Source organism: Crocuta crocuta, unplaced genomic scaffold (assembly GCF_008692635.1).
Source record: "Crocuta crocuta isolate KB4526 unplaced genomic scaffold, BGI_CrCroc_1.0 scaffold397, whole genome shotgun sequence".
Lineage (NCBI taxonomy): Eukaryota > Metazoa > Chordata > Mammalia > Carnivora > Hyaenidae > Crocuta > Crocuta crocuta.
In genome coordinates, this window is record NW_027527387.1 from 1,701,398 (window position 1) to 1,726,397 (window position 25,000).

Here is a 25,000-nt window from a genome sequence, read left to right on the forward strand (position 1 = left end):
TGGTATAACTGGAAAACCAGTTTTGCATTTATTATACAAATAGTTAATCCTAATAGAGTTACTTCCCCCTCCCCTTAAATACCACAGCCTAGCGGTCAGGACTTCCTTTGTCTTCAGATTTTAAGCAAAGAATGAAGGGATCTATGAACCAATAGTTAGCAGATCCTGTTAACAAGGAAATAATGTTTTTTCACGGTAAACCTCACCTATAGTCTGTGACTGGTTTTTTTTTTTTCCCCTTATTCACATTTAGCAAAGAAAGAATTAGACTGATACTATGCTAAGAACTGTTCTAATCACCCACATATACTTGGGATGTTTAATTAGGTGGCGTGCTTACTATGCAAACCCAGCATATTCAGAAATGCTGCAATTGAATCATACTGTAAAAAGTCACTGGGCTTACTCTAGTGAATAAAACTTCAGGGCCATTTTCATAACTCTTACAATAACTCTTTAGATTTCATTTGAAGTGAGGCGTGATCTTTGCACTTGTCTCGATAACTTTTTGACTCCTTTCAATAAGGTATATTCAGAAGTTTAATATAAACACATTTATAACTTTTTAATCTAAAGTCATCATCTACCTGTTCTAGGATAATACATAAATACTTTTGACTTTTTACCATTTTGACTTATTTCGGGACAGTTTCAGAATTTTTTCTCTCTCTTTCAGAATATATAACATTATATCCATTTACCCAGTACTTCTTGGCACACAGAGCAACACACCAGATGTGTGCTTAATTCATTTATGAGAGAATAAATAAGAGCAAAGGAAACCCTTATTTGGTCCATCACTGTGGGGAATTTTAGATCTGTCAGTATAGTAAATACCAAGAGAGAAAAAATAAATCTCCCAACCAAAGTTGACTCCATTCCCTTCCTTTGCTTTTGAAAATTTTAATGGATAGACTACAGTTTTCCTAGGACACCCTTTCAGAACCAGCTATTTCTCCCATTTGGTGGCTGTATAATGTTTCATGTTTTCTTAGACCCTACCAGACTTTTATTTGCCTTCTCACCAGCTGAGGTAAGCTCCCCCTCCCCTCCTCCATGACCCATGACATATCTAAATTTTTGTCCCTCATTCAAATATTTGCATGAACAAAATTATATATCCAGTGGAGAATATTTTCTTAAGCCTCACACTGAACTTACGAAGGTATGTATATTTCAGAAAGTTATCCATATATTTTCAAACATGATGCTGGTTTTACCTGTTTTACCTGATAAAGTAGGATAATCTCCCCCCCAAAATTTTATATACTTAGTTAATCTCTATCCATCTTTGTCAGCGAATTCTTCCAGTAGTTTGAATAGCAAAGAAATTCAATGAGATTGTAACAAAAGTGATATAGGAGGAGCAAAGGAAATGTGTTACTTAAAATGAATTGCTTAAAATGGAGGCTTTGCATTTTGAAAATTACTAATTTCTGAACAAGGCAAGTGGAGTTGTCTACATGGAACATATAATACATATAACTGACGTTTGTGGTAGGAATATCAGTTTTAAGTACCTATCTTATTTATGGAAATAGAGTATTCAATTCTTTATGTGTTAGTTTGCTTGTCTTTTTACCTGTCTTTATGCCTGTATATTGTCAGTTTTAGATGGCAGTTTTCTAGAGGGTAAGATAGAATATGATTAAAATTTGCAGAACAACATATCATATATATATGATACATACGATTCGAGGAGGAGGAGGATGTGATGGTTAGTTTTATGTCATAAACTTTTCATTAAAAGGGAAATACAAACCATTTTAAAAGTAAAAAATAACCAGGTGCTTGAATGCCTCAGTCTTTAAGCATCTGATTTCGGCTTAGGTCATGATCTCACAGTTTGTGAGTTCGAGTCCCATATCAGGTGAGCTGAAGCCCCCTTTCAAGTAAAAACATGAGCCTCAGGCCAGTCCCACTTCTCTCTGTCTCTCTCTCTCTGTCTCTCTCTCTCTCTCTCTCTCATTCTCTCTCTGCCCCTGCCTCACTTGTGCCCTCTTTCTCTCTAAAAAAAGGAAGTAAAAATGTAAAAAATAACCTAGCCATAGCAAAAAGCTAATGAACTCTAAAATGCAAAGATAGATGGCGCCTGGGTGGCTCAGTTGGTTAAGCTTCCAACTTCGGCACAGGTCATGATCTCACAGTTCCTGGGTCAGGTCCCTGTGTCAAGCTCTGTGCTGACAGTTCAGAGTCAGAGCCTGGAGCCTGCTTCAGATTCTGTGTCTCCCTTTCTCTCTGCCCCTTCTCCACTCATGCTCTGTCTCTCTCTGTCTCTCAAAAATAAATAAATAAAAATTGAAAAAAAAATTTACAAGCAAAAATAAAATAAAATGCAAAGGTAGAAAGTTGCTTAAATTTGCTTGTACACCATGAGTCACAGTTGCAACAAGCTATAGAATCATGTCATTTTCTGTACATATTATATGATATATTTACTTACTTTTAATAAAGTTTGTGTTCTTTTATTTTTATATATATGTATTTTAATGCTTATTTATTTATTTTGAGAGAGAGAGAGAGAGAGAGAGTAGGGGAGGGGCAGAGAAAGAGGGAGAAAGAATCCCAAGCAGGCTCCACACTGTCAGCATGGAGGCTGAAGGGGGCTCAGACCCACAAACCATGAGATCATGACCTCAGCCAAAACCAAGAGTCAGATGCTTAACCAACTGAACCACCCAGGTGCCCCAAATTGTGTATGTGTGTGTGTGTGTGTGTGTGGTTTAAAGGGTCCTATAATTTGTATAAGTTGAAATCTAACTGTAAACTTGCAATGTATTATGACAGGCCTTCATTTATAAAACTTTTCTCAAAAAGTGCATTTGTTATCAGTCACATATGAAGTACTTTTCCTTATAGATATAGAGATAATTTTTTAGGCTTATTTATTTTTTGAGAGAGAGAGAGACAGGAAGAGACGAGAGAGAGAATCCCAAGCAGCATCTGTGCTGTCAGTGCAGAGACTGATGTGGGGCTCAATTCCCATGAATCGTGAGATCACAACCTGAGCTGAAATCAAGAATAAGACATTCAACTGACTGAACCACCCAGAGAGATAATTAAGTGAAAGCTCTGCATATGCTAAAAAGTGATACAGGGCTTAGATGAAAGAAGTGTGGCAAGTTTCAGTCACATGATTGACATTATAGAAGGTATATATCTATGTGTATGTGTATCTATATGTATGTATTTGTCCATTTACATATACATCATATCTATCTACATACTTGTGGTATCTGTCTGTATGTCCGTATATATATGTATATATATATAGTATCTGTCTGTCTTTTTGTCCATCTGGATTGGCAGCCTTTTTAAAGCTTAACATTTCTGTCTTACCCTGGCTCTTAATTTTGGTTTGGTTCCTTGCTACTTAGAGATAGTATAAGGTAAATAATTGGTGGGAAAAAAGGCATCTTTGTGGTAGATTTTTTTAAACTACTTATCTAACCATTCTATTTGCTTATTGAAGAACAAACATTTAAGTAAACTGACCACTCAAGTTTTAAACAACTAAACACTTGGGCAACCCATTGGGTCAATTAATTTTCTAGCAGACATTTCAGCATGCCTTTTATTATGATAAATTCAAATATAGTAACCTATAACATGTATGTTCGAAAAGAGTCCAGAAATATTTGTGATAATCACTGAGGTTTTTTTTTTCCATCATAACGTGCTTCTTTTTTGTCATAAAGCTAGATCTAACCATGTTTTGAGATATCAGCATGGGATAGGCAAGACAAAGTTACTTCTTAAAATTAAATGTGGAGTGTTTGTGTTTGGAGTAGGGACCTTATCTACCCTGGGTTTCTTTTATTTTTTTCTCTCCTCACTTCTTTTTCATTCTTAATTTCTTCTTTCTTTATAACATGAAGTGCCAGAAAAGTTTGAACTGTGTTAAAATGATTATTAAAATAGGGAACCATGTCTATTAGTCTTTTTCTGTTTTCCTTTTTTTTTTTTAATGTTTTATTTACTTCTGAAAGAGAAGAGAGAGAGCGTGAGCAGGGGAGGGTCAGAGAGAGAGGGAGACACAGAATCTGAAACAGACTCCAGGCTCTGAGCTGGCTGTCAGCACAGAGCCTGACGTGGGGCTCAAACCCACGAACCGTGATATCATGACCTGAGCTGAAGTCAGACACTTAACCGACTGAGCCACCCAGGTGCTGCTAATCTTTTTCTGTTTACAAAGACTCATTGTTGTCCCATGAATTTGTTCTAAAGCAGTATTTATGTAAATACATGCTTTTATTTACAGTAAAAGTGGATTGTTCTTTCTAGGAAAGAAAGTGATTGCTTTTTCAAAGGTTGCAAACAGGGCACGTTGTCAAGTTGTTTGATTCCGTGCTGGTTGATACAAGCAGTGCCCCCCAACAGTGTGACTGGGGCCAGGCTGACCATCTACCACAGGCTTTCATACAAGGTTCTGTCCCGCTCACCTCCTTCCATTCTCTTTCTCTAGGACTTCCTCCCTAGCTTTTTCTCATTCTGCATTTTCCTTGCCTCCCCTTTCTCCTATTTCTTCTCTGCCTCCTTATTTGCTTTTCCTTTCAACTCCATATTTCTCAGAACCTTGAAAAGAAAGAAAAGAAAATTTTAAGTCAAAATGCTTTTTTTTTCAGTTTAATGAGTAATCTTTTTTTTTTTTATTTCTAGGAGAGAGAGAGAGAGAGACAGCGCGAGCAGGGGAGGGTCAGAGAGAGAGGGAGTCACAGACTGAAACAGGCTCCAGGCTCTGAGCTGGCAGTCAGCACAGAGCCCGACGCGGGGCTCGAACCCGCGAACCGCGAGATCATGACCTAAGCGACAGTCGGATGCTTAACCGACTAAGCCACCCAGGCGCCCCAAATGAGTAATCTTTGAATAATCTTTAGATTTCCAGACCCCCTGGTGTAAGTTTAGCTAGCTTGAAATAAGAAAATCTTTAGAGAAGAATACTTGGCTTATGATTCTTTCTTTGAGAAGACCTGTCTAACTTGCTATTTTCTGGAAACATGTGTGTATGTACATCCTATATGATTTGAGCCATGTACTCATGAAGTGATATGTATTACTATACGTATTTTTCTAATACTTATATATTCAACATACATATAGCCATAACATTTTGAAGATGGTGATTATGTTTTATGCGTAAGTACATTCTATATACATTCTTTTTACTAGCTTTGATAACAGATATGTATATGCATATTTTTCAAATTGCTTACTCTTTATTGTTTATCATAATCATACCTTTAAACCATTGCCAAAAGCTTTCCGTTCATAGTACTGTGGCATCGGTGAGATGATCAATTATGAAGTAGCAAGAACCCTGACACTTAATTATTTTTCACGATGCTAGTCAAAGCTCCAACATCTTAGCATAATACATATGAGGTAAATAAGGAATGTAAAGAGAGCATCTGATGAAATCTGATGCCTCTGGAAGACCCGTGTCTACATGCTGTGGCACTTTTAAAGTATCATCCAGGAGTTAAGTAATATGACAGATATTGTATAAAAATTGTCAGCCATCATTTCTAAAGGACTTACAAGTGGTGACCTATAGCTGTGAAGCAGGTTAGCAGACATTGGGTTATGACCACCCCCTTCCCTTCCTCTCCTTGCCCAGGTGCCTGTGTCGGTGGCCATGATGACTCCCCAGGTGATCACCCCTCAGCAAATGCAGCAGATTCTTCAGCAGCAAGTCCTGTCCCCTCAGCAGCTCCAAGCCCTTCTCCAGCAGCAGCAGGCAGTCATGCTGCAGCAGGTAATGTGGCTTACCTGCTGTGGTGTCCTAGCGTGGCACAGGCATGCGCCTCCGTTAACAGGGCCGTGGGCATGTTTGCCAGTCACTCTCCACCTGCAGGGACAGCTGGTCAGCAGGCGAGAATATACATGTAGCATTGTAACTGCAGAACTACATCAGAAAATTTAGATCCCTTAGTCTTTTTAAATTCCTCAAAGTCTACAATAAGAGCAGAGAGAGGTGGAACTTCAACATGAAATAAATTAATAGTTTAGTATCCGGATGCTTAGGTACATTTGATTTGTAGACTTGCCAACAAAAGTGCAAAGTGACTTGTAGACAATTCTTGCTTTTAAAACTCCTTAAGACTTCAGTGCTCCTTTTTGTTCATGGGAGTAGGAAATTTAAACTGGTCATTTGGTTGCAATGGGGAAGGTAACATCCTACATTTTCCTTCCCAAAATATACTTGGTGTTTCAGCATAGGGAATATCTACGTACAAAAACAAAGTTAAGCAGCTAAGCCACTAATCCATGAAAGTTATCTTTTTTTAGTGACAAGACTAGCATTCCTAATGTGAACCTTATTGGGCCTCGAGTGTGTATAAAGTGGACTTTATATTGTAGACTTACTTAACATAGAGAAAATAATGTGCTTTACTTAAATTCTTATCGATATAATCACTTTGCTGTCTTCTGTGGATGATGGCCACAGGCCATTTGCTTCTGTTTCTAAGTCTGACATTCTTCTGTACATCTGATGGATTAAAATATTTTCCCGATAAGAATTGAGCAACCTGATTTTATATAGCCATATATTTGGTTCTTATAAATTGTATAGAGTATGCAACCTATTTTAATATCCCATTGGGACTTCCAATGAATCATTTAGGGTATTCATTTGGTTCTGGCCCATTAGAATACAAGTTTTCTATGCCCTCTTGTTTAGGAGTTTTTTGGATTCTGGATTGGAAAATTTCAGAGCTGCCTTGGAAAAAAAAATGTATGTAGATTTGTCTGCTTGCATCCATTGCATATTTTTTGTTGTTCTTGGGAGGTGCACCTTAATGGTTACTCTACCATATGCCAGTCTAGAAGAGTTTAGGAGATTTATAATACATGAAACTTTTGCCTTTATTTATTAAAGTCAAAATGGTTTATTCAGCAACAACTACAAGAGTTTTACAAGAAACAGCAAGAGCAGTTACATCTTCAGCTTTTGCAGCAGCAGCAACAGCAGCAGCAGCAGCAGCAGCAGCAACAGCAGCAGCAGCAGCCGCCGCCGCCGCCGCCACAGCATCCTGGCAAGCAGGCGAAAGAGGTAGGAGCCACCTGCCGTCGGGGCACAGCGGTGCCAGGTGGGGACGGGGCGCCGCGAGGCCAGGGCGGCCTGAGATCTTCCTAGCACAAGGCTCTCCTGTCAAAGATGCATTATGGTACATTTTTACCCAGCTTAATAACAGTGACAGTAGAACTCTCCTGCTCTCCTTTTTTGTAGCATGGGACTTGAGAGTTACAATCCAATGCTGCTGTCTGTCGTCTAATGTTCACTAATGAATCACAGTGTACAAAGAGCAAGCTCTGTGGTGGACAAAGTACTGATTATCTTGTATTCACCGAGAATCTAAGTTGGTGAGGGAACCTTATTTTTCTCAGTGGTGCAGCTCAGAGAACATGCATGCAAATGTAGCCCGTGGTTGGGGGGGTTGTGGGGGGCTAAGGGAGAAACCAGTGGAACACAGATTTCAAAGTCACGGGCCCCTGATTAATGAACTGCTACTGTAGGTTTGGAGTGGCGAGTAGAAAGTTACAGTTTGATATGCTCATAAATCAAACTGACAAGCTGGCTTCTCAGGCCTAGCTTGCACTTGTCAGCAAACTGCATCAAATATAAACATAATACAAACAAAACATGTTGAAGTAGTTAAATTGATCAGCAGGTATCAGAGCCGTTGTCTTCAAGCTGCCCATTATGCAAACGTACAGGAAACAGTTTTGACCTCCTGAGGCTTTGTTTCTGTTTGGATTTGTGAATAGAATTTCAGACAGCCATCAACTACAGAATAGAAATTGCTCCCTTATTTCTCCGGAGGCTCTGGGCAATCCACATGACTTGCTCCATTATGCAGTCTGTTTTCCAGTGAGCGCATCAGAAGTTTCTCTTTTCCCCAAACTAAAAAGGAAAGGTCTTCCCCAGCAGCTTGTCTGTCTCTGAAGTGTGACTGCCTCCTCATACCCTTCCAAGTCCAGAGAACTCTGGTTTGTCTTGTAATGCCTCACAAAATTGGAAGTTATACTTTTCCTTATAATAAGGGCACTATTTTTTTTGCCCTGAACATAATTCTGCCTTTAATGTATTCCAACAAGCGAGGAGAGGAAGAGAGAGAGCTAACAGGCCTGTCCTACGAAGGCTACATCCAGTTTACTAATAGATCACCAGAGACCATATTCATGGGCCTCTGCAGATCAAACTTACTCAATTGGAAAAAAAGAGAAGAGTGTTGTTGAAGTTGACTGTCACTACAAAGTGTTATTTTTTTAGTATAGATAAACTTATTATCATCATCTGCAATAAGCCAATTTTTCAAAAAAGTCTGAGACTTTGTGTAACATACTTTTTCTAAAGCTCGTTCCATACTCTTTCATGCAAGTTCCTTGGTTCTCTGCTGCTGTGTAATATTTGAAAGAAAGGCAACTGAAAACCTAGAACTTGCTCCCATTCTGCTTTCGAACGTTGACCATGGGATGCCCATTCAGAAACTCACCGGGGCAATGAAAGGCGTGTGCATTTCTCTGTATGAGAGCTGTGTGTGCAGACCATGTGTTCCCTGCTGTTTACTGGGCCGGGTTTTCTGCACCAGCAGCAGCAGCAGCAGCAGCAGTTGGCCGCCCAGCAGCTTGTCTTCCAGCAGCAGCTTCTCCAGATGCAACAACTCCAGCAGCAGCAGCATCTGCTCAGCCTTCAGCGTCAGGGACTCATCTCCATCCCACCTGGCCAGGCGGCACTTCCTGTCCAGTCGCTGCCTCAAGGTACACACAAAACATGCACACTTCATTCCTCGTATGGCACTTTCTACCATTTCATGCCCTGTCTGCATTATACCTTGAGAAATTTTGTTTTTATGACCTTCAGATTTATTATTAAAACATGATCGTTAACATGGCTGCATGGGCCATGTTCTTGAGACTCAGATTTTACTACACACAGAGTTCAGGTGTGTAGTAAAACCGCTTTCAAATGTTTTGTTAGATATTAAATGCGTATTTATTAGTCTTACGGCAGAAAATAATTTATAAGGGCACACAATTTAAGCACTATCAAATGTATTCTGAAGACCTGCAGAGAAGTAGATTAGTGGGAAGGCTAACAACATTCCATTTAACAAAGGTGAGCTAATAGGAGTTTTGGTGGAGAACTGATTAAAAAAAAAAAAAAGATAGGGTGCACCTGGGGTGGTTCAGTGGGTTGAAGGCCAGGCTTTTGATTTCGGCTCAGGTTCTGATCCCAGGGTTGTGGGATCAAGCTCTGTATTGGACTACATGCTGCGCATGGAGCCTGCTTGGGATTCTCTCTCTCTTTCCCCACCCTCTCTTCCCCCTCATGCACTCTCTCTCTCTAAAATAAAAATAAATAACAAGATAGAAGTTCCTAAAAGTTTCTAATCTTCATGCTTAAACTCTTACATGTAAAAAAGAGCCTTTATTTCTACAGAGAGCTTCTGTATTTCTACAGAACATATTCCATTCCAAGCTATGCTATGTAGAATCCCATCTAAATCATGGAACCATTTTGATCTTATTTTCTCTAAAATGATATTGCCGGTGCATATATTGTAAATTATAGCTTCAAAAAGCTATCAATTGTATTCTTATTCCTGTTTTTCCTTTTCAATTTTTAAATTTTATCTATCATCTATCTATCTATCTATCTATCTATCTATCTATCTATCTATCTATCTATTTTTGAGAAACAGAGGGAGACAAAGCACAAGCAGGGGAGGGGCAGAGAGAGGGAGACACAGAATCTGAAGCAGGCTCCAGGCTCTGAGCTGTCAGCACAGAACCTAATATGGGCTCAAACCCACAAATGTGGGATCATGACCTGAGCCAAAGTTGGATGCTCAACCAAATGAGCCACTCAGGCACCCCTTATTTTTCTGATAAGAAAACTTTGGATGTACTTTGATGATACAATAATATAGTACCATAACACAATACTATAAATCATACAATTGTGTATATTCATCATTTCACTCAACTTTTGGGAAATGGAAACCATTCTTAGTACAAAAAATGATGGTAAACAAAATGACTTCTTGTGTGCTAAAATTATTGATACAGGCAAAAGTCATATATCATTAAACTTCATAAAGGCATATTCTAATCTGAATTTGGATTTTGTTAGAACAGACTTTAAACCAAATGGACTAATTATATTTGTTACAGAGGAGCTCCCATTGTAGTATTTTATATTCATCTTTCTGACTCAATAGGATATTCTGAATAAAATCAAGAACAATTAAATAGAAAAAAATTAGGCAAATAAAAGTCTTTAAAATGCACATAATCTTGTTTCTAGCACATGAAATTTAAAATATTGTAGGGGCACCAGGGTGGATCAGCCTGTTGAACATCCGACTCTTGATTTCAGCTCAGGTCATGATCAGAGTTTGTGAGTTCAAGCCCCGCATCAGACTCTGCACTGGAGCCTACTTGGGATTCTCTCTGCCACCCTCTCTATGACCTTCCCCCACTCTCATTCTCTCTCTCACTTTCTCTCTCTCTCTCTCAAAATAAATAAACTTTAAAAATAAAATGAAATAATTATAGTAAATGTTTTTCACTTATTTTATCAAATTACTGTCACTTTGGTAGGTTTATCCCAGAATCCCCTCTTTCCCTTGATTTCAGATCTTCTGATTCATTTGATTGAATCACTCCTAGGAAATCAGGAAAGATAAAGGTTAAGCAGTGGAAGAAAAACAAGGCAATAAACTCACTTTTCTGGACCATTCCAAAGAGAATTGTAATAAACCATGGTGTCATTTTACCAATGAATTCTATTCACAAACTATCATCCTTTGAAAAAATATAGTTTGAGGACAAATGAAGAAATAAGGTTTAAAAAAAAGAAAGGTGTGTATAAATTAATTCAATATAAACATGAATTTCTTTAGTAGAAACTACACTAAAACCGAAGCAATAAATGTATACGATCAATTTTTTTCAGTAAAATTAACATAAAATCTATGTTTAGGATCTAATCATATAAGATTCCTCTCAATAGAGAGAAGCGAGATCTACCAGGATTTTGAGTAACACCATTGAAACAATCATTTCAAGAAAGTTTAAAATAGCTGTTCACAGAGGAATACCTGGGTGGCTCAGTCAGTTAAGTGTCTTACTTCAGTTCAGGTCATGATCTCGTGGTCCGTGAGTTCAAGCCCTGCATTGGGCACTGTGCTGACAGCTCAGAGCCTGGAGCCTGCTTCAGATTCTGTGTCTCCCTCTCTCTCTGCTCCTCACCTGCTGGCACCCAGTCTCAGACATTCACAGAAGTAAAATATAATTTATGTGCAATATATTTGTTAAAATACATTCTTCCAAAACATACACATACCTTGCTGAAAAAGGAAATTTATTATAATATACTGATTTTCAAATGAAAATACACTCTAATTTCTGAGCTTTTTTTAAATAGAATTATCATTTTTCCCTTTTCTTCTATGTGTACTCTCCATTAAATGTATGAGAGATTAAACACACGAGATAGAGAACGTTGAAGGAAATGAAATAAATCTGAAACCACATCTAGGTTTGAGCAGAATATTTATATTTTAAACAAAATACATGCAAGTCATCATTGTGTTTTTTAGCACTTAGAGGAGGAAGTGTGAAAAGTGCCACTATCTAGAGACTCAGCAGCCAAACACAGGCAGAATGTGTCAGATAAACCAGCTACACAGCAGAGGGACAGAACTTCACGGGGTGGTGCTGGAATCCCAAAATTGAATGAAAGAAAGTAAAAAAAGTAATTATTACATAATGGAAGCCTTGAATTACTTCTGCCTTAGCCTCTGGTTATTTCAGATATTTTTATATCTGAAACATATAAACAGTTTCCCAGTTCACTTTGCACCACATTTTGGGTTGGCTGGTGGACTATCCCTGAATGATAACCACAGGAACACCAAGTAGGATTTATACATAATGATAATCTTTAAAAATATGCCATATTTGAAATATGTGTCCCCATGATTTAACACAGATTCCTCAGGCTGCTTTTTAAAGTTCCAACTTCTTTCAACCAAATATAAAATAAGTGTATAAGAATGAGAAAGAAGTAACAAAATTATAATAGTCTTGGTAAGAGTGGGAGATGTATATTTTCTCTATAATGCAAAATGATATAATGCATCACTTTAAAGTACATTACTTTAAATATTAAGTTTTTAGAGTCATCATGAATATTACTATAATGTTGGATTTTGATGTAAATTAGGCAATTAAGTTATCATCTCTAAAATCATACATAAGGATGCCTGGGTGGCTCAGTTGGTTAAGCATCCAACTTTGGCTCAGATCACGATCTCACGGTTCATGTGTTTGAGGCCTGCATCAGGCTCTGCACTGACAGCTGGGAGCCTGAACCCTGCTTCAGATACTGTCTCCCTCTCTCTCTCTGCTCCTCCCCTGTTCTCTTTCTTGAAAATATATAAATAAACATTTAAAACTAAATAAATAAAAATATAGAGAGTGATTGTAGGTATATAGAATCAAATAAAAAAAGGATAGATTTGCAAATCAATATCAAATAAAATACTGATTATGAAGCTATTTACTCCATAGATAGTACAGTTTATATGTCAGCTAGTAATTATTTAGGGACACATTTTCATGACCCAGTACCATTGTCTCCAGATTAGAAAATAGGAAATTATTGTGCACACATTTCAAACTTTGATGTTTTTGACATGAGATAGCAGTCAGTGTGTTGCAACACACAGTATATTCACAGGCTTACTATGACTGTAGAGACTAAAATATATGTGGCAAAAACTTCATTTCATTCCAACTTTCTACATGTTTTTGAATTTATAAAAGCTATTTAAAAATATAACACTTTTGTTACCAATCTCAAAGACCAAACAGAGAATGCTAGATCTAGCCAGCACTATTTTGAAGTAACACCTTCTAGAACTAGATGAGCTTAGAATGAGAGAACTGTTGGATAATAAACAAAGTGAAATCTTTCTAAGTAAAGTATAATAATGTCCTTTATACTTATTTAGGAATGTGCTGTCTTTAGGATGAGTATTCAGTCAAAATCAGTTATTTGGCTTTGACTCATTTTCTGATTATGGAAACCTAAATAGTCAAATGCCAGGATGTAGGGGTGGCTCAGTTGGTTGAGTATCCTGCTTTTCATTTTGGCTCAGGTCATGATCCCAGGTTATGGGATCGAGCCCCATGTTGGGCTCATGCTCAACATGGAGCCTGCTTAAGATTCTCTCTCTCTCTCTCTCTCTCTCTCTTTCTCTCCCTCTCCTCTGCTCGCATTCTATATAAAATAAATAAATAGTCAAATGCATACTTCAACATCACTTCTGGCATCCTTATTTTTTTTGCCTAACCTGTAGTCATGTGCTTGCATAGATCACCTTTGTATCTAATAAGGGTAACAGCACCAGCAATATGGACAACACATGTGGTGCAGAATTATTGTTACCATCTTAGTATTTCCTTTTAAATACCAGTCAGTCTCCAATTTGTAACTTGGAGGGAAACTCTCCTTTGGGGTTTTACACGCTAAGCTCCATCAGTAAGCTGAAGTTTAGATGTTTAGATTTATTACTACAGAAATAAAACTTTGCAAAGTTAACCATGAATGCTATTAATTTTATGTATAAAAAGTAACTCACAAAAAGTTAAATACATAGGGAAATATTGAGCATGTTGAGTTAGTTTTTGAGGAAATGTAAGCAGATAGAAAGATGAATATTAAATTAAATCGTAATTCTAATTGTCACAGAATTGTATCGTGTGCCAGCATGCATGCATTAAAATGAATTTATTTCCATTTAGGCCATACGTCTTTTTAAAGTTCTTTTAGTCAGTTCTTTATATCTTAAGGGAATACTCAAACACAGAATGTCAACTTTGACCCATTAAAGTTCCATGATGAGGGCAGCTGAGAAATTATTGTTTTGTAAAAAATGCCATCTATGAAAATTTTAATAGGATTTTATAAAATCCTACCATGCTTTCACTATTTCACTGTAGTGGTATGTATATAATATGATGTATTCTAGTATCCCAGAAGTTCCTTCTTCATTGGAGATATGTGCCTGCTCTCAGTTTTAGCCAAATAGCTATTTTGCTCCTTGTAATTCAGCTTTTGAGCAAAATATGTATTCAGTACACCTCTCACTAAACATACATTTTAAAGATAGGCACTATACCTACAGGTTAAATAGGCCCCCGGTCAAATATAAATCAATAATATGTTAGGTCTGGCAAATTATAAATGAGCACAGATCTCTGAAGGATAGACTAGAAACCAGAAGAACGGTTGCCTGCAGAGAGAACTAGGAACCACGAGGTCAGATCTGGTTTGGGAAATTCAGTTAGTCTTCTCTATGATTCAGTGACTTTGGCCATGAGCCTATACTAGTTTTTTTAATGAAAAATTTAAGATGAAAACTATTACATGATAATAGTTCAATAATTCAAATTATTCAATATCAAATTGGTTCAATAAAATATGTGGATGATATAAATACTACTACAAAATTTGCTTTTATTACTTTTAATTATAAGTAACTCTAGAAAATAAGCAGTGATATTAAATAAGATAAGTTAATTTAAAAAATCACAGTAGACTTACTTTACATTATAATGCATAAGGTTATTTATTTAATATTAAAAATTAATTATTAGACATAAAAAATGAAAAGACACTGAAAGGATCTTTTATTTTTGTGTGAAAAAGCTGCTAATGTAATTTTTACCAGTAAGTAAAATATTGGAAATTTTAAACCTTTTGTGCTCCAAGAATGTATAGTCTAGATGTGAATTATCAAATTTTAATTAATTTTTAGTGCAGCACTTGTCACCCAATAGATACTCCACAAACTCTGAATCTGGGATTAAGGAATTATTATTTAATTGCTGTACCTGTGGTATTACGTGCCATTTGATTAGGAATTCGTCCTTTTATTCATTCAACTCCTAGAAAAACAAACCTTTGGATGCTTATTTGTGGTACTAGCAGTGAACGAGAGCAGGTCCAAGTCATCATCCCAAAGCCATCATCCATCATCATTTCTTGATTTTTTTGTGGTCATGGAATTTTAAAATCACATAATCATGCAACTTTTTGGCACTAGTATTGTTATGTGTGTATCCTTGAAATAAGTTACTAAGAAAACTGAATAATCTTTACTTAGGATTTTAAGTTGACTATTATTCTATGATGGTCTAGTCCATTGACTCCCAGATCATGCACCACTACTGTTCTGGTCTTTGAACAACTCTTTTAAGTAATACACATTGAGCTTTCACTCACTATACGCACTCCTGTAGGAAATGGGGACAAAGCAGTCGTAGGACAGGCAGAAATCCATGCCGTCACAAAACTTAGATTTCAAATTAAGTGAAATATATAGTGGTAAGTGCTATGGGAAAAAATTAAATCAGGGTAGGAAAAAAGAAAAAAACCTTAGAAATGGTAGGGGTTGAACTTGTAGACAGGGTGGCCAGGGAGGGAGTCCTGAAAAAAGGTGATGTGAGCAGTGGCCAAAAATGTGGAGCTCTGCCATGCATTAGCTCTAGAGCTAGTTACTCAACTTTTCTGTTCCTCAGTGACCTCATCTCTAAAATGGGGAGAATAATAGTAGCTCAGGGTATTAGATTAGCACTAAAGCATGGAGAAAAGTGACTAGTATATCAGAAGTACCCTGTAAATTACCAACAAAACAGAAACAAAGGAACCTACTGGAGCAGTGAGCTGGGTTCCATGGGGCTGCATAAATAGAAGCTTAGTTTTGAACTAAGCTAATTTTGGAAAAAGTCCATTAAGTTTATAAACAGGCAGCCTGCAGTTCATGGGAGGGGCTGGAGAGCACCTGATGAATCCTAAGGCCACCTTCATTATTTAAAACTGAAACAAATCAATGCAATTGTAAAAAGAGTTTGTCAGTTGTTTTCTTTTTATCCTCAAATGGATTGTAAAACACTGAGGTGAAGAAGAGACTCGAGGTTTTTTTGGTCCTAGACATCACAGAACTGATGTACATGTTAACATTAATCAGGTGTCTCCAAGATAGAGACCACAGACCTCTTAGATCTCTCAGATTAGGAGTGTTTAGAAGACTACTGTCCCACACAACACAGTTTAGGAAATACTGAACGTGTTACATTACTGCCCAAAAGTAAATTAATTTTCGCAAGCCTCAAAACTTCAAAACTCATGAAACTTTCAAAATTGTATAAAACTGTTTGGCTGTTTGTTTCATATTCATAGTTTTGTATCCATAGAAAAGAGCTAAGTAAATTGCAGATGTGAAAAATTTGTTTCATAAGCAATGTGATAGTTTACTTTTAAAAATTTTCCTCCAAAATTGTCTGCACATTGTAATCATCTGTGGAGCCTCAGAAACAGACTGATACCTGTGTCCTACCTTCAGAAATTGTGATTTAATTGGTTGGTGCTATGGTCAGGGCACTGGATGTTTTAAAATGTCCCCAAGTGAGTCTAATATGCAGACGCTTTGGGGAACCACTTCTACTAACAGGAATCTCTTTTTGACATCATCTATTCTCTGCCCCTTATCTGTAATATTTAAAAACCATTTCCTTCGTCACTTAATTAAGAATCATTATTTGGATAGTGAACAGGTTAGTTATTCATCAAATATCTGTGTGCTTAGTATTTGTTGCCATGTCATTGTGATACCATGCTGATACCACTAATTTTCCATACAAATGAATAGTATAATAGAAGTCTGCTTTTAAAAGGTAAGTGGATACTTAGGTTAACTAAATTATTAATAAGATTCAAAAACTAAATTATTAATAACATCTCTAACTGATATAGTCTCTGAAAACATCTAAGAGTCTTTAGCCAAGATATAAAATTTTATTAGCCACTCAGTCTTTAGGATCAACTAGTTTATACTTCTTTAGACATTGGCTTTACAGAATAGCAGTACTCATAACTAGTATACCCTGCAAGAGCCACAGAACTTCCCTGCGGAAACCAAAATGCCTTAAAGAACTCCATGAATCTGTTATAATCAATTAAATCAACTACTATTTATTGAACACATACCAGGCTCTGTTCTAGGCACTGAGGATAGATGAGTAAAATAAGAAATCCCTACTCTTAACATTTTAAGTTTAAATTGTAGTAGAGGGAGACTGATGATAACAAGTAAAACAAATAATATAGTTTCAGAGACTGATAAGTGCTCTTAAGAAAAATGAAGCAGAGTGAGGTGATAGAGAATATTAGAAGGCAAGGTAGAGAGAGGCAGTAGTTGAGAGTGTGGTCAAAGACCTCTCAGAGGAGGTGACCCATAAATCATCTGAATGAAGGAAGTGAGGAACCAAAATCGCCTGTGCTGTGGGAACAGCCAGAGTGAAAACTGGAAGGGGAGCAAATATTTGATGCCTTTAAGATGCAGAAGAAATTTAGCATAGCAGAGTGAAATGCAGAGAGAGAGAGCAATAGATGAGGTCAGAGAAGCAGGCGAGGCCCAGGTAATAAATGATACCTGGGCCATAGTAGGGTTTTTTGTTGTTTTGTGCTCCCTTTCTTTTCTTGTGTATTTTTTTTTCCTAAGTGTTCTGTAAAGCAATTGGAGGCTTTGTCTGGAAAATGCCTTTGCCTAGTTTACATTTAAAGAGAGAGATTTTGGCTGATAAATGACAAGAAGTAAATGATAGCAAGGCAAGGGGAAAGCAGGAAGACAGGAAAGGATAGGCATGGTCCAGGCAAGAGTGGACATTGGGGCAGAGAGGCAGAGTGAGGTGGTGAGGGCTCCCATGCAGAAAGACATGTAGAAGCTGTTACGTAAAAGGATTTGCTAATGGAGTTCAGTCAGCTAAGTTTCAGAATCGTGGGTTAAAGCAGTAATTAATAATGTTTATATAGAAATTATTTCCTGTCTAACAGAGGAATACCTTAGTTTATTAAGCCATCCTCTTTTATGTAGAAAAAAATTGTTTTAAATAACTGGAAACCTAAGTTATTCAGTCTTTTCTTCAGTCTTAGGCTGTTTTAAAATCTTCAGGAGCCAGAATCACCAAAATGATAGTTTTCAGTAAAACTGTCTGTAAGAAATTGTGATAGGCATAGCAATTTAAGGTTACCACTGTGATGAATAATTTGACCAGAAGTTATGTTTGGAGCAGTGAGAATTCTTCTGTCACTTTGGGCTACTTACTACTGTGTTCATATTGATGGATTTTCTAGTTGCAGGGGTAGGGGTGAGAGGGCTCACTCTCCTATACATCATGTTCTGTTATCTTCCCCTAGTCTCCCCCGCCTGTTCGATCCTGCTCCACTCTCACACACCTCTTGATTGATCGGTATCCCTTGTATCTGATGTAGACATGTGTTGGGTTGTGGGGGTACAGATATCAAATTAGTACTTCCATCCTTGTATTAGATGTCGTAGATGCACATAATAATGAAGAACCTAGATTTTGGAGCAACAAAATCAAATTAGGTTTGAATTCTGTCCACTAGTTGTGAGCGTAGTGATTTGGTAACTTTTAATCTTTCCAAACCTCCATGCCATGCCCTCATCTGTAAAGTGGAATAATTCCTAACTTCAAGTGAAGTCAATTGAGATTATTAATGTAAAGCATCAGACTACAGCAAGTGGTCAGTAAGTGATAGTAATCATAATTACAACTGCATTTCCCCCTGTATGTCTTTATTCAGTAGTTTCCATATTTTTAAAGTAATATTTTAAGAGAAAAGACATTCAGATCAAACTTCCTGGATTTAAATCAAAGCTTTACCACATAGAAGCTTTGTGACCTTGGATACATTTTGAACCTCTCTCTCACACTGCTTCCTTATCCATGAACTGATTAAAATACAGTTATCAACTCTATTGGATTTAGTGAGGATTAAGGAGCACAAGATATAGAGAGAATACATGAATGCATAGTACTTGGCACATATAAGTACTATTATGTAAGTCAAATACTATAAGCAGTAATCTCTCAATTCCTTATTTCAGAATTATAGGTAAAAGCTAAAAGATTGTGCCTTGATTTTCTGTTTTCATTCTTCATAGATCTGGTAAATTTCCATGATCTGAAACAGGGTGTTGTTTAAAATGAGTAGTTCATTTATTCTATTGGCCATAAAATGAAGTTTTCATACTATCTACTTAATTGATCCATGTAAATAAGAATAGTGGCTTATTTAGGACCCCCAAATGAAGCTCAATTATTTTCTTTGTTGTTCTGAGAAAGAACAAAGTAACTTTGTCAAAGTTAATTGTCAAATGTGTCTTTTTTCTGAGTTGAATGTTTACTGTTTTTCCCTGACATTTTTATTTACCCTCCTTTTTTTTTTCTTTTCATTTCTTTCAACATATCTCATTTAAAAATCTATTTCTTTTTCAGTTTCTCACTGATTAAAAACTTAATACTAGCAATAAGTAAAAGCTGCAGTTGAAAGTTAAATAGTTTAGCTTTCAAATAGAACTTGCTGGGTTTTTCCAATAATCCTTGATATTAGTTCCAATACTATTATTCCCAGTACTATTCCCAAATTGGTAGTCTTTAGCAAATAACTGATTATTCATGAGAAAGGCTATGGTGCTGATGGTATAAAGTGATTTATTATTGTATATTAATTATGCTGGTAACATCACTTTTGTTGTTGGCATTAATCCAGTAATAACACTAAGCTCATTATATGAACTTTACCTTCTTATATTAGTGGGGCTTTCTTTCATTTTATAGCTGGCTTAAGTCCTGCTGAGATTCAGCAGTTATGGAAAGAAGTGACTGGAGTGCACAGTATGGAAGACAATGGCATTAAACATGGAGGGCTAGACCTCACTACTAACAATTCCTCCTCGACTACCTCCTCCACCACTTCCAAAGCATCACCACCAATAACCCATCATTCCATAGTGAATGGACAGTCTTCAGTTCTAAGTGCAAGGCGGGACAGGTAAATCTCATGAGATTTATTCTGTATTTGTCTGTCACCAACTTTTACTTTCACCGTTCATGAAATTGAGGATTATGATCTGACTTAACAGGGGCAAAATGTATAGAACAAATTAAATAAAAACTTTTAGATTATTTACCTTATATGTTATTTTCATTACAGAAAGTAGCTCAAATACCAGGAATTTGATGGAAACGGTGGGGAATTGTCCTGAAAAAAGTTATTTTTTAATACATGCATGTGGAATTCCTGTGTCGACATATTTTTATGGCTAATATGTTGTGATTAGCTGGATTGCTGAAATGAGAACATTTTTCCATTTTTAAACTTAAGAACCCCTTTCAAATATCTAAAGATGTATATATATTCCCCTTAGTATATGTTGAAAAATGTGTACTTAACATATGTTTAAGAACATGTCTATAGGTATCAGAGAATCAGTATAAATATGGTACAAACAAAGGTATAATAAACCAGAAGATAAAATATCTGGTTTACCTTTATTTTATTATTGGAGCATGAGGGACTTAATAGTTATATAAATAACAAACTTATGATGGTAACTCTGAGTGAATTTGACTCAAAATTCATAGGGAAAAATTACTTGATTTCAGTTACCAACATTGAATACATTATGTTAGATAATTTTCGACTCCTTGTTTTATTTTAGTTGTGTAAAAATGGCCTCTGTAAAAGGAGCACCCATGTACTTTTGTCCATTTACTTCCACCTATTCAAGCATGTAGCCATATCTAATCAAGTCCTTTAAAGTAATTTTCATAAGATATATAAGCTAAAATATTGCTTAACATAAAAATTACTTTTAAAGGATGAAACATAAGCGCAGGATTTCTTAACAGATTGACTTACGTTCCTATGGTATTTTGCTCTAAACTTCATATTTGAGTGTAGTGGATTCATAGTATTCTGTTAATATAATATGAGTGTCTGCCTAGCTGTGACAGATTCTCACAAAGAATTTTTTTAAAGAAACCGATATTTAATTACAGTAAATTTTAAAATAGAATGCTGTAATTTGGTGGTGTTTCTGGTCTTCATTTGAGTATTATGAAAAATTTTTCTTGTTGGTATTCATCTTTTAAAAATGGTATGTTTCTGAATGCTTTCATGCTGTTGTTTTAATTGAGATAATTTGATGATTATATACTGCAGAAGTTGGTTGATTTTTCTAGGATCACTCCATGTGATGTAATACTCACTTATCAAAAGTCTTTCATAATTATAGAAGGAAGTAACTAATGAATATTGTTCCCAAGTAGAATTTTTTTCAATCAGCAGTAACTAGTGGAAATATATATGGCTCAAACATAAATATTAAACAATTTAAATGATCCTGACGGTCCATATCTTCTTTAAAAAGAGCATTTCAAAAATCTTACGGTGGATGTCCTATTACCTTCTTAAAAACACAGGCTTATTTCACTTGACCACATATGAATATATATTTTTTTATTTAGAGGTAAATGTTACATTAAGGTCATATGGCAAGATTAGCATATGATATTATACAGTCCCCTTAGTTTTTCATCCTTTATTAACAGTCATCTTTGGCTCTATTTCTCCTCTAATTGGAACATCATCTAGCCTTGGCAGTTGAACTATTCAATAGAACGATTAAATTTTTCTGACTGCTCTGAGCTGAATTGACCTGTTTTGACCTGTTTGTCACTGATCGTAACCTGACAGGCGCTAGCAGCCTGCAACGATTATGGCTTTTTGAGATGACTCTGACGCCGTGTTCTTTTGCTACAGCTCGTCACACGAGGAGACTGGGGCTTCTCACACTCTGTACGGCCATGGAGTTTGCAAATGGCCGGGCTGTGAAAGCATTTGTGAAGATTTTGGACAGTTTTTAAAGTAGGTTTCGTACCTTTTTTAGGGAGGGGGTGGGTTTGGGGGAGTATTAAGTGCATTGTTGTAAATAAACAAGAGAAAGCTGAAAGGGGGAAGTAAAGGTCCATCATAAGCACTCTCTGAGTTTTCTGTGTGTTCCAACAAGTGCATGACCAAAGTCAGGCTAAGAAGGCAACTGTCTGTCTTTACCTTTTCATCAAAATATTTTACAAGTCATTCAATAGGGGTTTTTGAAAGAATGAAAAATACTAGCATACTGTAATAGTGCCATTAACAATTGGGATATGTGTGCAGGATTCACTTAAATTTCAAGTTTTTAATAAAAATTTTAAGTAAAATCACAGGAGGCATCCTGTAATATATCCATTTTAAATGGACATATTTTACAAGTTTATTTTTTTCATCGCAAACTTGATATTACTTCCTTTAAATAATGATATTTAACATATATTGAGATTGAATGAAAAGATGAAAGTTAATAGGAGCCAAAATTTTAACAATTGTATTTCATCTACCTTTGTTACTTGTTGCCCTCAGGATCACAAAAGCGATCACACATGACCGTCTAGTTGTATGATAAATCATACAGCTTCTCTAGCTTAAAATAAAAACTTTGTGTATCCTTAATTTCTTCATTTGGTGATAATTTTTTTTTAATTTTAAGAGGTTCCTTTTCAAATAAGAATATGCATCTTCTATGAAACATTTTCCATGCACAATTCTGCCATACAAGAGATCTAAACAGAGAGCTACAGATAGGTTTATGGAGATGAGTAACTTCACAGGCTCAGACTCTTATGTTGTCATGGAGCAGCTAACAGGGTGAATGAACTGTTTCATGCTTCATCAACAATTAAGTTAATTAGCTCATTTGAAATTGCACTGCTTTGTTGCCAGGATGTTGGCAGAAACATCAAAAAGATGTGTTTACAAATGGTAGACTACAGGGTATAGAGTAAAAGCACCTTAACAACAAGGCACAAGTACTTGGCATCATAATAACTTCATAACGGAATTACAGTAAGACTTCCACAAGTATTTTCTTTTAAACTCTTTCTTATTTCTGACCAATTAAAAGAAAATCTACTTCCTGTATTACTATGGCTTTTATAAAAGGCCTTAAATAAAAATTTGCATGGCTGTTATACCAAAACAGTAGTGAACTACCATTTTGTTGGACGTGAAACTGATACAGCTAATTTCATATTTCTTCATTTGAATACATTCATTCTTATCAATATATCATGTTATTCCTTATCATTAGGATTATTTAGAGGACTATTGCTACTATTTTGTAATATGGTCACTTAAGTCATAGAACTAGCCCAGTCACCGTTTAATTCCTCCAACTTGTTCTTTCTGACAAAACTAAAAATAAATTTTTAAGAAAATATACATACATATCTTCCCTTCAATTTCCTTTATAGCACATGGAAAGGAACATTTTTATCCATCTCAAATATTTATATTTTTATTACTAACAAACAGATTAATATGAACCCTCATTTTACCCTCCATGGTTCTTTTTCACATTCATGCTGGCATTTTTTAAAAACTAAAGAAATCACAGGGGTACAGAGGAGTGGGGGAAGAAATTACAATTAAAAATGCATTTCCTTTCAATTAAATATCAACTTTGGTTCCAAAGGCTGACCATTTTTCCAACCCATTAACTTTATAGAGATGACAGAACAAATGACAGTAGATTGTAAGGTCTTTCTTTTAGTCCATTTTTGTTATGATCTGTTTTAGATTCTCTTACTCAAAGATAAATTCTGTCAATAGACATAATACCAGTATACTGTACTGAAAAATATATTTATTAGATACATTTACATACTGGTATTATCTTTTTCTTAAAGTGTATGGGAATTTAAAAAGAAATAATATATTTTATGAAATTAAGTTCAGTTATTCATAAAACGGTTTAGTGTCTGTGTGGAAAGTGAAATAAAGAAGGCATCACAACTAATACAAATTTTCTTGGAAAGAAGATTCTGCTTTTCTTTTGTAATTATGGAGGAGAGTTGAGACTTAGGGAAAAAAAAGTCAGACAAGCCAAAAAGCTGTGAAAGGTTTTCAGCTCTCAGTTTTTGTGTTTACTACTCTCCAGAAATTTTATATCCAGTGTTTATTATAAAAGTTTTTGGAGAAAATACTGTTGTGGTATTTTTATTCTGGAATGCACTGAAAATAAACGTATAGCTTGAGCTTTACTTTGGCATTAGACAACTTACCTATCATAAAAAGGATCAATTTCTTATTACTATTTAGCCTACATATGTTAAATAATAAAGGATAGTAGAAAATACAACAAGAATCCCAAATTCCCTTTCTCACCCTATATCCCAAACAAACTAGTAGAATCCCTCTGTTTTTGCCCAGCACCAAATGAAAAGCCAGTAGAGGACAGTTGCTTATGTATGTATATACTATTAGTCTTATGTGTATTCTTTAATAGTCAATGAAGTATTTTTTTTCTGTTGAATTAAGATTAAGTTTGAAACTGTTATTTGTAGCAGCAAAGATAAAGGCAAGGAAACTAAAATACAAAGAAGAAAGCCTAGGCTAAAAAGGTGATTAGGAAAATTTCTGAATAAAGTAGGTGTTGACAGAAGCTAACCATTTTTCTGACCACTAATTGAGGATCTCACTAGATCACTAAAAGCATTTCATACTACTTCTTCATTACTGTCTTATAAATGTCAAAGTGTAATAACATCTGACAAAACTTTAGCGTAGTTTGTCTGCAAAATTAATTATCATTCCATTGGACCTAAGTCAGCTTGAATGTAGATGGATTGACTTTTAGAGCTTAAACCAGAAGGTTTACAATATAGCTTTCCAGTTAGCAGACTAGTGTTCTTGAGTCTGTGTGCATAGGTGCCAGCAAATAAAACATGATCTGAGATTCAGAGGTGGAAATATTCTCTGTGAAGAAAAGCAGAATGAGTAGTGTCCACAAAAATATCAATCTATTCAGGAGTCATTAGTTGATGAAGGTCAGTGTATTAGGTTTATTACAAAGCCTAGTTGTTTTTAAAGCTTGGCACTGTATATAGAGCCCTAGAAAAGGGAGTGATATAGAAGAGTTTATTTAATGGAAATTTGTTGTCTTTTTTCTCATGGAGCTGACTACTCTAAAAATTATGCTCTTACTTAGTGTGTATTGTCTATTTCTTTGTCTTT

General features: G+C 35.9%; 1 protein-coding gene across 8 annotated transcripts in view; it reads left to right on the top strand.

The window, feature by feature from the left end:
* Window positions 1–25,000, top strand: part of FOXP2 (forkhead box P2) — a 588,171-nt gene that overhangs the window by 515,060 nt on the left and 48,111 nt on the right. For 6 of the 8 annotated variants that reach the window (XM_077752288.1, XM_077752279.1, XM_077752343.1 and 3 more), the window contains 5 exons: window positions 5,618–5,755; window positions 6,899–7,054; window positions 8,595–8,763; window positions 19,723–19,936; window positions 21,710–21,814. In XM_077752288.1, the coding sequence (XP_077608414.1) occupies window positions 5,618–5,755; window positions 6,899–7,054; window positions 8,595–8,763; window positions 19,723–19,936; window positions 21,710–21,814 (782 nt within the window). The remainder of the gene's footprint in view (window positions 1–5,617; window positions 5,756–6,898; window positions 7,055–8,594; window positions 8,764–19,722; window positions 19,937–21,709; window positions 21,815–25,000) is intronic. The other 2 variants (XM_077752315.1, XM_077752335.1) reach the window with 1 other exon arrangement.